Consider the following 14,568-nt stretch of genomic DNA (forward strand, 5'->3'; position numbering starts at 1 on the left):
TTTTTAAATTTCAAGTTTATGTCCATAATTTTTTTCATATAGCTTTTTGCATATCTTCTCTGAACTGTCCCCCCCTGAGAACTATAATAAAATGAGCTGCTTCTGCAACTTCACAGCAGGTATTTTGATTTGATAGTAATCGCAGTTTTCTCCACAATCTTTATAAAATTTATGTCCTGATCTTCTAACAAATAAGTAAAAGATTCAAATTGACTTCAATATGTATACATTTTTCTAACAATGCAAGCTAATTGTATATCTTTAATGGAGAAAAATGTTTATTCAAAAATCTACTGAATACACCAACTATTGAGTTCAAAGTAAAGGCACCACATGTGTCTAAATAAATATCAAGGAAGTGTCAGAGGTAAATGAGGAGAGACCAGGTGAAATGTGTGTGATGTGTTAATTGTATTCAAAAAAATAATAATAGAGCAAGACAGAGAAGCTGAACTTCCAATTATCATAATGGTGTCTACTTCATAACACATTTTCAAACTTGAAAAGAGACATTTTAAACCATAGGAATTCTGAGCAGAATACCTCCAGCTGTGTTCTGCATAAATCTCACACACTGTACATACACAGTTTATTTAAATACCAAGTAAAGTTACGACTTACAAAATGCATATTTCAGTCACAATAGAATATCTGTCACTGGCAAAAGCTGCTCCTCATGGAATGAAAGGAACAGAAAACAATGAATTAAATTAGAAGCAGATAAGAAAAGAGGGAACCTTTTCATCTGATGTTTTACTAGACGAAAGCAGTTCTTTTTAAAGAACAATGCAGCTATCAGCCCTCTAAGGAGTTTACAATGCCATGCCCTAGAAAATAAAAAGTTGCAAGAATAGGAGCTCTTCAACATTAAGTCCAATTTTGCCTCTATGCCATTCTGGGTGTGACCCATAATTTATTCTTCGTCATTATGAAGGCTGTTGTTGAAACAGAATCTCAGAAAAACAGTTGCTGGACTCTCATGCAAACAGCAAATCAGATGGGAAGGGAAAGACTTGGGCTGCTTCCCTTCAATTGTCTTCCATCTTTAACATATTTAAAACATGGTGTGGGGTGCACCATGAACCTCGGGTGGATGGCCCCCAACTTCCAACAGAAGAGTCGTGCAACCATCTCAGAAACTACACCCACATATGGTGATGCCAAGTTCTGGTGCAACGTCAAAGCAAGGAAATACGATTCGGAGACATGCTGCACTCCGCTGCATGACAGAGCCACTAGCCTTGGTCGGGCAAAGCCTTTGAACTGAACAGATTATCTCATTATCTCAGGAAATGCCTTACCCTCTCCTTAACCCTAATACTTTTTTTGGACTCACTTATACACAGAAGGCAATACTTATGGGATACAAGTAACAATTTCCCCTAGTCAATTTTCAAATTATTGTCCTTCAATTTCACAAAATACTTCTTTTTTTTTTTTTCTTCACTGTAACAAAGGTCTCAGCTTTATACCTCCGATTACATTGTAGGCCTCCACAATATCTGGTCTCTGAAGTCAACAGTCCCAAATTCTTCAGTCTCCTCTCATGAAATTGCACATCTCCTACCATTTTTGTTGTAGCATTATTTCTGCTCTTAATTTTTTAAGACAAGGTGGCCAGGATGAAAAGCAACAGTCCAGATGAAGCTATGTCATTTATGCAATTCAAATTCTCTCCCCCCTTGCTTCTTCTTTTAAAAAAAACAACAACTTTTCTATCCCATTCTGTGCAATGATAAATTTGTGGGGGTTTGCTTCTTTCTAGTAGATTAGAGGGGCATGATTTTCCTTTGCATAAGCTATGTCCATTTGCCCCTGACACAGGCTGCTCCTATAGTTGCACTATAATTCTTGCCATAGTTGCCGTTTCCATCCATCTACCTGGTACTGAAGTCCATCGGACTAATATAAATACTGGGATCACTCCTGGCATCTTACTAAAGGTAAACAACACTAACGACCCTGGGCTGCTCCTGCACAGCAGTTCACTTTAATGAGCATGTTTTCACCCCCAAAAGTTCAAAGCAAATGGCCTCTCGCTTTCTTGGTAAAATACGACACATAACTTATTCAGAGCTTGTGTTAAAAATGCATAATCGCTGATGTGCCTTACACAGAAGCAGAATTCAGCTGGTCATGTTTTTTTATCCAGGGTGGTTGTTTACATGCTTTATTGTTATTTTCCAAGTCCCCTGCGCATTATTAGTTCAGCAAGTGTCTTCATCTTTTCCTGCATGGCGGCCTTTGCACACTGCTTCACTGCTTGCTGAGGCTATATACTCTCAATTACAAGTCAAGGATCAGGGAGGGAATATGGAAAAAGCAGACTACAAGGACGTCAAAATGCACAAATAAAATAAAGGCTTGAAACAAGAAACAGAGGAACAACAAACACATATAAAATAAAAGTGCAGAAATGAAGAAAAGCAGGTGAGGCAGTCACAGTAGAATAATTTGTTGGTTGAATGTACAAATCCCTCCACAGTACAGTTGAAATGTTGTGGTGCTGCTCCTTGCTGGTAATGGGGAGATTTAGAGGCTTTTGAATAAAGCTACTTTTATTTCTTTTCCGCTAAGAGAAGGTACACACGGTGACTCCCTCCACTCTGACGGCTAAACGTGCGGCTTTTACTGAGGCTGCAAAATTACTGATAAGACAGAACGTAGGACGCTTCGCTTCTGCGGTCTCATGGGTTACGACAAACCGAGATAACTGCTGTGAGGAACACAACCTGTTACATGCTGACGTCTTGCTGTTCGGTGTTATCTCAGACTAGTCCTTCCTAGAAATAACACTGGAGGCAAGTTACCTTGTTCTGATCTCTTATTCCTGGTAGGGCACTGGGATGCAAAGCTCTGTCCACTGGGGATGGGCTCTGAACAAAGTACATTCTTATTTACATACCATACATCTCGATTTTCTTCATGCAAGTCAGAGATGAAATAAGCCCTACTGCAATTTCCAGTCCACATCCCAAGGCAGGATTGCCCCTACACAATGGAGTAACTTGTGATCGATCAAACCTAGTTCTAAATCATGGGGCTTTCACTGTTCCTTTTACATACACATCATAAAGTCATATTGGCCCTCTGATTAGACTGTTGTTCATTAATCCTTCTTCATGATCTTTTAGTATGTTTTCTATCCATTTGACACTGCTCTTAGCCAAAGCACTCTATAGGGCTATAAAAACAATATCTTTGATATCTGTGATATTTGAAATGCTACAAAGCAACTGCATTCAAAACGTAATCTGTGCTATAAATGAAAATAATATAATGCATATATATATATATCTGTATTTATGTGTGTATTCAAAAATATACCTCCCTGCATAACGTGAATTTAGATAGGTATCAATGTACTTCTAGTTAAACCTATTTTACAGCTGAAGTACAATAAACAACTTTCTAGGAAAATCTGCCATGTCTACAGATTTCAAAACAGCAGAAGCAAAGGAACACCATCCGAATGTAGCAGGATGTACTGATTACCAAAATGAATAGAAGAACTAAAACCGAGAGAAAATTCCCCAATAGTCAAAGGAGCTCTTCTAGGCACTGTTTTTGAATCTGTTCAGTTGTTTCCTGAATATTTTCTTTAAATCTTCCAACTCAAATGAATCACAGGAATCTTCAGAATGAGCTTGCACAAACTAGATGTCGTTCTACATGGCATGAGTCACGAAAGGATCTTAATACTAGGGAAAAACTACCAATCTCATCCTGGAGAGTACAGCAATTCCTTTCACCTTTTTTTGTGCATTCAAACAGGGTTTCCCCTGTCATCACCAACTTCCCCCTCCTTCTACCTGACAGTGAAGTCATACTGAATTTAGGGCATCCCAATCATTTATTTACATGGCAGCAGACTGCTTAAGCAAGCATTGGGAGTTCTCTACTAGAATCAAGCAAGAGGAAGTATTAAAGATGGTAGGGAGATAGGGCTGATGGTTATGCATTAACAAGGACTAAATCCATATGGGAATACGCAAGATTGTTAAGATTTTCTTTTTAAAGATTTTCCCTTTACTTGTGTTTTTCCCCCACAGTATGATTGATCTCTCTAATGCAGGGTTTATACACACATAATACAAACAGTGGTGACCCCTTTTCATTGCTCTTTCCATTAATGGACAAACAATTTTATGCATTCAAAGCAGCCCTGACTCACCAAGTTTATGATGTAAAGGGAAGGATAGGCACCATATGCAATGCACGTGTTAAAAGTTTATATTTGAAAATAAATAAATAAATAGAAGTATCCAAAAGGTGGTTGTGTAGGCAGCCATTGGGTAGGGAAGCAATTAGAGAGAGTTTGAAACAACTATTTACTGTTCTATTGAACTGCTTAAGAAACAACTCACCATGGCAACTGCAATACCACATAGTAGCTAAAGTAGCTGTGACATACAGAGCCTCATCAGGAAGAATCACGCACTGGTATATAATATGCACATTTTAGCACGCTTGTAAATATATTCCAACACAGTTGCCCTTTTGGCTGGTTTGTTTCTGTGCCGAGCTATCCATTGTTATTCCTCTTTGATTTTTGTCCCATTTAAGATCTCTTTGCTTTGGAAGTGTAAGTGAATAGCTACTGATGCTGTTAAAGATTTAGAAAAAAGGGACAGCTATAAATTGACTAATATGTTGGTCTTATTTCCCGCCATACTGTTGCTGACCTAACATCTTTCTAAGCATGGACATACTAACCTTTGTCTATTGCCCATAGTGGATATCACCCAGGAATGCCAAAGATTCAACTGTCCCAAGTGCTAGACAAACAATGAAAACGTAACCCTGCCTTCCTAAATATGTCACATTGAACTTTTACTGCCAGGAGTAAAATGTAGTTTTTGTCTGCGCAATTATGTTCTCAAAAAATCAAAAATTTAAGTCAAGTCATCTCCAAAGTTCAATGTGTGCTATCAACATTAAAGGATATTCTCACTTTCATTCGTAACTGAAATCTGTAACTAAAACTAATGGGTCTATGCTACAGACACAGCAAATAAAGCTCCATAATACAAGTTCATGCAGATTTTAATGATGACTGGGAGAAACCTGCTGATAAAGACTATATCATTTCTATATCAGAATCAGAGAGGATATCAACTATTTAGATCAGGAAGCAAAAAGATTGGCAAAAGCAATTTGCAATGAGGATAAGATGTCCTATTAAATAAATGTGTTGGGAAATAATCCTCTGGGTGGAAACAGGAGGGCCAGCCACCTCCACCTCACACCATCTAAGAGCCTTTTGCAGCTTCAAGAACCAACGTGTGTGAGGGAAGAAAGGGGAGGTGACGGTGGACCATATCCCAGACCAACTCTGTGGGAAATCTGCAGGAGCCCAATGCTATCAACTTGGATCTCTCAGGTTCCCTGTGGACCCCCATGTTGTGGAATCTGCTTTAATAGGACTTTTAGGCTGGAGGGGGAGAAAACCCATTGCTACTAGTCTGCAGAGGCTTTACACTTCCCACTACATCCTCTGAGATCTAAGGGTCCAAGCTGAAACCCATGTTGAAGAAGCTGTTGGAAATGACTCAGAGCTCTCCCTTGCCAGCCCACTCCAAGGGGCTTTCCATGGAAGACTGCAATCTAAATAACAAAGCATGGCTTTCCTTTGCCTTATCTGCTTGTGAACATCTGCAGGGGTAGAGTGATGGCTTCCCCACACACAGGAACAAACCTAGGCCGCAGACAAATCACACCAGGGCAAATTATTTACTCCTTTCATTACGCCCTAGTACAGCTCCTTAAAACAACAGGAATTCCAATCCGTGGGTCAAAGAAGGAGCTATCTTACCAAGACTAATCGCTTGTCAAATAGTTTAATAAAGGATAGTGGGAGACTCTTTCAAAGCATTTAGTCTCGAGCAAGATCTTTCAGGGATGTCTTCACAATGCTGCAGCAAAGCTAACTCTTCTCACAGGCAGAAAACAGTGAGGAGGGGCAAAATGGGAAACACCTTCCTCATAGGAAACACACTCCTTATAGGAATCATCATCCCCTCTTTTCCTTTGTGTGTTTCTGTATTGAAATGAGACTATGACAAAACCACAAGCTGAAAAGGCTTAACAAATCTTGTTTCCTACATGCTTAAATTCATGCAACTGTTAGTAAGGAAAAAGATACTAAACATGATTATTTCTATAGTAAGTCAAAGTTGTGCTATATTAAAATAAATGCTATTGATTTTTTCAAAAAAGTATGTTAAAAATATTAATCTCCTTTCTCCTCTTTCTCATACTGAAGCTTTCAACTAACAAGCCCTTTGCACAGTAAAGATACAGCAATAATGTCAGCAAAGTCAAGTCAGCTGGCAAGAGGACCACACTCAGGAAGCACAGTAGAGCTGCAAGACAACAGGAGAGTTGAAAATAACTGCATTGTAAAGGGGACACGTCAGAGGATTTTTTTCCCCACATGTCAATTCTTAAATACATACTTGATAGAAACAAAGTAAGTGGATCACATTTGGAACTTATTGCTGAGATCTAATTAGGTCCTTGCTCCGAACTAGTGAATGAAAAGAAATACACTTCCATTACTGTGAGGCAAAACTCTCTCCTTCCCTCCACACGTGTGCGCATACACACTCACACACACTACATAATTCAGTAAAAGTCATTTGAACACTGGATAATGTATATCAGAGGCATTTTGTATTGTTTATTTTACTCTATTTTGGTGCATCTAATTATTTTCATACCAAATGTTGAAGTATTAGAGTTATAATAATGACACTGATATTCACTGCACCTGGCAAATAATATTTGTCCACTATCTTTAAGAAATATTGTAGGTGGTTTAAAAATAAACCTGAACATAGTCTTTCCTGTCAAGCCTCATAAATTACCAATTAACTTCATCAAGAAAAGCGCATGATGTGTGTGGAAGTAGAAAGGTACATTTGCTTCTGTCCACTGAGATTTTTGTATTTACTTTCAGCTGGATGTATCTGGAGAGGATTTCAGCTAAATTCAAACCCAAATCAATTCAGAAATGTTAAGTCACTCCTAACTGAACGAGTTACACAACAAATGATTGCTCATGCCGATAAAGCACTGTAAGATCAAATAATCAACAATGAGGACACAAAGGAAACTAATTAAAGCTTCATTAAAGATATTTACTTGTTATAATTAATTCCCAATGAATTCAAGTTTGCACTGATATCTTTATAGAATTCTTAATTTAAAACAGCAAGGGTTACACTGACAGTTTTACTATATCATAAAAGTAGTGTCTCTTAAAATTATCAGTAGTATTATGCAGCTTTACAGTCACTATATGGATAAATTATAACTGGCATAAATTATCATACTGTTTTGATAAAATTATTTCCTATAAATTTTTCCTTTGAAAAATTGATTCTCCCCTATGTTTTGAACGAAACTGAAAGCAGCATCACCTTGTACACATCCCTAGCACTTTAATACCCATTGGTTGAGGCTAGTTCAAAAATTGGGAAAAATACTATAGTTTTACTGATGCTGCAGATGTCTAATATAATAAAAGCCTTAGTCTGTCTGTCTGTAATGCTTTACTTGTGCTCTGATTGGTTGTCTCAGCAAATAAGCACAACGCTGACCGAAACAAACAATCCGAGGGCTCCAAGAGCGTTCTGGACAGGAGGCGGCGCAGCGCCACCATGACAGGGGGACAGAGCTGGGGGTGCCCCCTCCCAGCCCTGCTCCCTGGAGGCGGCGGTAGCACAGGGTGCTGCCTGAGGGGGACAGTGGGGCAAGCTTCCCCCCTCCCTGCTCCTGGGAGGTGGCAGCAGCATGGGGTGGTGGCGCTCTGCCCCCGCCCTTTCATTGCTGACGGGCAATTGGCTAGCCACAACATAACGCTTTCAAGGGGTCTACAAAAAAGGGACATATATTATTGGCAATGCAGTGCCAGAGTCAAGATTTTGATTCCAAAAAACTCTCAACAAATAAAATAGCAACTGTATTAAGGAAATATTTGACTCAGCCTTTTTAGCTTCCTTTCAACTTCAAACTAAGTAAGCTATGGGTACCCTGAAACCATTTTCTTTCTCTGCACCACTACAATCATTCTATTTTCAAGCCTGTTTTTATTTGGGAACAGTACTATTCTTGCCAAGTTATTAGCAATGTTCCCAATGGGCAGGACAGGAATTAGATTGAAACAAGGGAAACACTCTGATCAGTTTGGGAAAGAAAGGCCCATCAGGGAGGGCAGAAGGCTGAAGGGTTTGATTAGTCAGCCCTTATGAAAACAATGCAAGCCAATGAAGAGAAGGAATATAGCTGTCAACTCCTTAGCAGCAGCATAATGATGTTAATCATTTCACACCCTCAAGGAGGGTGTCACAAATAAGAGACAACATGCTATAGGCTGGCATATATTGAAGGCACCTACAGATGTTACAACAGAGTACTGAAGAGGGTTGCTTTCTAACAAGCAGCACTGGGTTCAGAGTGCTCCCAATCCTCAAAAAATCAGGATTAAACAGATTTTGTAAATGAGAGAAAAGACTGGAATTAAGCAACATGGTAAGAAACAATGAAGCTTTTTGCCAAGAACAAAGTTCATCACCTTGACAACTGGATTACTAAATTTGTACTGAAGCAGGCCAGACCCTCAAAAAAGGAGCACCATCAAGATCTGGACCTCATTCAGTGCACACTAGACAGCTTCAGCTCCACCATCACTGAGCCTGACAAAATGCCCACGCAGGAGTTTGGCTTCCTAGCACAATGCAGCACTATGCAAAGTCACCTAAGCTACTTCAGGTACTGGGAGGCAGTACAGCCACACAAACAACAAACCCTGTTTTCACACAAGGCTAAGTCAGGCTGGCCAGCATGCCATGCTAATGCAGCCAAGCCATACTGCTTCAAGTAGCCAAGGCTGCTTAGGCATTGCTACACAGTACCCCATGAATGTATACCCCAAATCTTCCTGTTGCGTTTCACATACCTCCTCATATGAAGCCTACATAGCATTGTGAGACTCCAAAATCTAATGGGTGTGATTGCACAGGGTACCAAATACAAAGAGCAAAGGTTAAAGAGGACACTCATCTTCAGAGAAAGGGTAACTTACAATTAGATTTCAAAGGCTTCTCAGGATTTGAAAGCCAAACCTTTTCCAAATTATCCACGAAAAATATTAGGTACCACTGGAGAAAACTGGGCCACAGAAACTTTCAACTCATGATACATTATTGCCAATGAAATGCAGTTGGTAGGACCCAAGATGTAGAAGGTGAATACTTGCTCAGATTACTAATGAGGATTTATGAAACAAGACACGGATAAAACCAGGTCCTGCATCAACTAGAAAAGGCTCCACTTAATGCACTGAACTCTGATGGAAGAGGTCAGGGGAGAGTTGCCAAATTTCTGGAGAAGATATTATGGACAAAGGAAAACACATCAAAGGTACTTCTCCATGCAAGATCATCAGCTGCTACCATCACCTTCCAAGGAGGAAGGCACTGAAATGTGACAGGCTAGGACACACGAGGGAATTAATTGCATGGGAAAGAAATGAAATTTCTGTCCCCATGGAAAGGGGAGATACAGCGATGCCAACCCTCTGAGAAGACAGCATGTTGGAGTCCGATTTCTCAGGTAAACCACTATGCCTATAGTAAACACTTACCTGTGGGTAAGCCTAACTATAGTAGCAATATTCATTGAAATACATTTCATTGCACTATGCCCCAAGTATTATTCCTTTTCACAGATTTTATCTAATGAGTTTCTCTCCATCACAGGGGTTATTAGATGCGTTTCTTAATAAAAAAGTGTGCTTGTTGACTAAATAGGAGAAAGAAAGCGGGCGAAATGCTAACTCTAACCACTAGGTGTCAGTCTAAGAAAGAGCATAGTTAACATTTTTGATGAGGTAAATTTAAAAATCTTAACTTTGTCATGTTTTAGTGTATATATGTAATTTACAACATACATGCAGCTTTAAATATTTAAATTACACATTTATTTCTATTGAAGATGACCCAGTTTTGACTTGCATGTTTAAGAGATGTACATGAACTCATCTGCTCTTAAGAGACAAAGACTTAAATATAGAAATTTAAAAAACAATCATACCGTTTACAAAAGGTAGGCTTAATTAAAAACAGTAGGTAACATATGTAAAGCTACACACCTGCCTCTATACAGCCAAGCAAACATGTTGCCTCTTATATACCTTACTGTATTTAACAGAAGTGTGTCGAGCCATATATACACACCATATGTGACAAATTCTTCCATGGTTTTATGATTCTACTTTGAACAGTTACAGAAACGTGTAAATGCATCAGTAATTTTACTACATCTTATGCTTAAATTTATAGTTGCAATTTCTTCAATCTAAAACTATTTTTTAAATGAAAAGTTCTATATTACTAAAAAAAGCATGTAAGACAACAATAACCAAGTGGCAGCCACAGCCTATACAGTATGTAACCTTGCAATCTTTGGGAGGAGAATTTCATGTACATTTAAACGTAACATTTGCAAGTTTGATGCACGACAATTCTGGACCCCAAAGAAACTGAATGAAATAAGCCAACAACCTACCAGCACAATTCTACTTTGTTTGTCCCCCCAAAATTTTTTACCACCACATGTACTGATTTATGCCACTCAATTTTCTTACAAGATTAACACCACCAAGTAGTAAAAGCAGTTCTTCCTATGCAATTATTTTCTTAATTAGCACTCACTATTAGCCATATATTGCAATTTTCTAAGAGATGGGATCTCCAGTGACTCCAGGTGCGATAAGCTACATCATGCCCAATACTGCCTGGACACAGGCTGACGTGCTGAAGGGTGCAATAATATGGGAAGAGACCATACTTAAAGGACAACGAGGTTGAAGCATTTGAAATATTTCTCATTCTCTTATCAGGCCTCTTCCTAGAAACTGCTCTTCCCATTTGCTTTTAAACGCATCAAAATAATTTTATTTCAAACTGTTAAATTAGCAACAGATTTAAAAATCAAGTAAGACGTCTTAAAGCTAAGCCTCTCATTACACAGCTCTGCCATAAGAATTCTCCCAGGTAGTCCAGGAGGCTCTTTCCCTGTCCCCAAGCCGCTCCTGGACTACAGCTGAAAACACTTCAGTAGCACATCACAAAAAGCTGAACTCCACCCTTGCATCTTCTGCATATGCTCTAAAAACGGGCATCTGGCATGCAATATTCCCAACCCAAGATATCAATCAATTTGCAACTTTACTGTAAGTTCAGCTGGGAACTACCTTCTTCTGTCTGGTATTCACTACAGACAAAATAAGGGGCTGTTCTTAAGTCCCACTGAAATACAGGGGGCTCAAAATGTATTCAGTATGGAACACCCATCTTCCCTGCTTGCTTCATTTAAAGGAAAGACCCGGGATACAGGCCTTCAGCATTGTTTAGACTCCCCGGCAGATGAAACAACATCCAGCAAGTCAGGACACGGCCTGATGAGCGTAAGATTTAAACGCAGCACTCGGTCATCCCAGTGAAAAACATTCTAGTAGGAAAAACTGCCTTATATGCCATACTTGCTACAGTATGAGGAACGTTATTAAGTTTAAGTTAAGGTAGGATGGGATTTAGGAAAATAAGGCCCATTTTTCACTATTCCCTGATCCCACAGATAAGACTGAATCTTCCCTAAAATCTGGTTTATGATCGCTTGACCAGTGGGGCCGTCTCAATGATGGAAGTGAGGCACAAACCAAATGTGCGGGGTTGTTTTAATTAAGAGAAGGATTTCTGTGGGTGATATCTTTTATTGGACACATTATATGGCTGGGAAACAAGTTGTTTTGGTTTTTCTTACTTATTCAGACCAGTTTTCCCTAGAAGGGGGAACAGGCATTTCAAGGTGCTTGTCATTTCAACTGATTTTTCTCTCTCATGTGCAAAATCTGGTCTTCATAATGCCAGATGTTACTCCCAGAAAAGCTATATGAAATTGTATTTTGCTTTATAAAAACTCCAACCTTAACCAGTTAATCCTTCACACACATCCAGGCACAGTGTACACCAATACTCCTAGAGTTGCCTGGCAACTAGTGGGAGGAGTGTTAGAGAGCAAGAAGGGGCTAAATGAATGAAGAGAAGTTGGTGTGTGTCTGACATGGATAAAGGAGGCTTACAGCCAGGCTGCCTTGCTGCTTTCAGTTTTGTTATTTATGTGGATGGGAATTAAAATAGCTCCCGTTAGTCCATATTAGGTACACTGGAGGCATAACATTCACACCCGCTATTTTTATTTTTATTTTTTATTTATTTATTTATTTTTACCAGCCAGGCACATGCAGAGATCAAATACATTTATATTTCTATGCATATCATATGCACATCCTCACTATGAGGACTGGAGAAAAGGACTCAGACCTGCTGAATTAAACAGTGGTACTTTAGAACAGTGACTGGTTGGAACTATGCTTTCTGGAAGACGGTGATAGACTACTGAAATCTCTTGCCAAGCTACTTCCTTCCCATCAGATTTACAGATCCACGCATCTCCACAATATGCAAAAATATTAAATTCTGTGTATTTTCTGACTCATGCCTAGTGCATGAGTTCACCACATTATCTCCCCTGCTCCATTTGTCATGAGCCAATATGGCTAGAAGCATTTTCTGTGTGCTCAGAGAAGTCCAACCAGCAGATTGAGTAATGTGGGACCCATCCTTGATACAGGAATGGTCAGACTGGCTCATATCTGAGGCCCATTCATCCCACCGCTCTGTCTCTGGCAGTGACCAGCATCAGCTGTTTCAGAAGGTGCAAGAACCCAGAAGCAGGTAGAAGTGGGACAATCGGTTCCCCGCATTTCATCCTGGTCCCCAACAGAGAGAGGTTTAAATGCAGTCCAATATTTCTATCATCAGTAGTTACGACCCCAGCTATTTTATTGCTGTGTGTATAAACGTGAACTCTGTTTTGAATAGTATTACTTTCTTAGTCTTGATAATTTGCTGTAGCAGTTGGCCTCACAGTTGAATATACAGCGTGAAAAAAATTCTTTTCATTTGGTTTGTTTTGAATGTACAACTTTTACAAATTTCAGCAAATGCCCTCATATTTTGTGTCATGAAAGAGAAAAGAGGAGCCCCTAATCTACTTTCTCATGTCCCCCCAGACAAAGAAGAGCTTTTCTAGGCCCTTGTTTATTCTTGTTGCTCCTGGCTGAGCACCCTCAATGGTCTCATAATTTATTTCCTTCTCGAGATGCAGTAACAAGGCCTGTATGCAGTTTCTACACGGGACCAAACTCTGGGTATGTATAATGACAATGTAATGGTCTTTTCACTACTTACTGGCCCACTCCTTTGATAGCTGAACATCAATTTTTTGCCCCCTCCTCCTCAATTCCATGTTTACGTCTATGTTACAAACTCACATCCTACTCACAGGTTCAATTTTCAGGGCGTTTCTGTAGCTCCCGAAGAAAGAAGCCTGGGACTTCAGGAATGCTCTTGCCACACCATCCCCAGTAGTTGTGGAGACTTTCTTTAGCCTGTTCTTCAGCGTAGAAACCTGAAAATACACAACAGGTCGGGTCATCCTTGTGGCACAAACACAGAAAACTCCACACCGGGACCCAGCTTGAAAGGTTTCAAGAGGTATCACAGCAGTAGTGAAAAAGAATGGCAGACTATGAACCTGAAGCCTCTAGTCTTAAGGAAATGGTATTTCCAGTGTTCAGCTATGCCCACTTAATTGATAATCAAGTTCTGCTGAAAGCCTGCAGCAAGAGTGCAGGAAGATCAGGGTCAAGTTTTAAAGCCTGCCTTACTGTCACCTTTTTGAAATCAGAGATTAATCCAGTGTTTTGTGTTCTTTGGAGGTGGCTAAGAAGTTGCATGTTATCCCTGTTTGCAGTCCATCAAATTTCAATACTTAAGTTTCAGTAGCCAAACCAAAGGAATGTAAAAGCCTAAGCAATTATTTCAGTCCTGGAAGTTGCACTATGGAAGACTAGTAATTAGTCTCTCCTAATTTTAACAAGAGCTGAGAGAGACACGGAGAGAAAGATATGGGCTGGTGAAGATGCAAATGTTCTTTAAGGCCTACTGCGACTGCATCTTGTCCCATGTACATGTGTAAGCGGGCTGCATCTTCAGCTTGCTTCACAGCAGCTTTTACAACAGTCTCTGTGCTCTTTGCTAAAATGTTATTTTGCAATCCCCTCCAGGAGCAGTCCCTGGTAACCGTCAACAAGTATCCCTAGGCCTCCTATCACCACTAAGGAAACTCATCTTCTTCCAGTAGCGCAAACGTATCTTTGTCACAAAAGAGCATCTGTCTTGACTCCAACGTTTCAAGTATAAGGAAATGGGCAAGAGAAACTGCACAGGTGATATTAAGCTAAAATGAAAGATTAAGCAAACACAATACTTGAGACTGAAAGAAATTAAGACTTTGTAAGTAATGGACCCATAACTGATGAAATACTTTACAAGATGCACCATTCCTGATATTCTGGCCATGCCTGATAATAGCATATCCTGCAGTTTAAATGTTCTTTTATTCAACACAATATTATCAGCACAGCCTCATCTCCAG

At 39.6% G+C, this 14,568-nt stretch overlaps 1 protein-coding gene across 4 annotated transcripts in view; it reads right to left on the reverse strand.

The window, feature by feature from the left end:
- Window positions 1-14,568, reverse strand: part of DENND1A (DENN domain containing 1A) — a 344,343-nt gene that overhangs the window by 101,989 nt on the left and 227,786 nt on the right. For all 4 annotated transcript variants that reach the window (XM_019510878.1, XM_019510876.1, XM_019510880.1 and 1 more), the window contains exon 13: window positions 13,414-13,539. In XM_019510878.1, coding sequence (XP_019366423.1) covers window positions 13,414-13,539 — 126 coding nt within the window. The remainder of the gene's footprint in view (window positions 1-13,413; window positions 13,540-14,568) is intronic.

This window comes from Gavialis gangeticus, unplaced genomic scaffold (assembly GCF_001723915.1).
Source record: "Gavialis gangeticus isolate Ggan-Ray unplaced genomic scaffold, GavGan_comp1, whole genome shotgun sequence".
NCBI classification, from domain to species: Eukaryota; Metazoa; Chordata; order Crocodylia; family Gavialidae; genus Gavialis; species Gavialis gangeticus.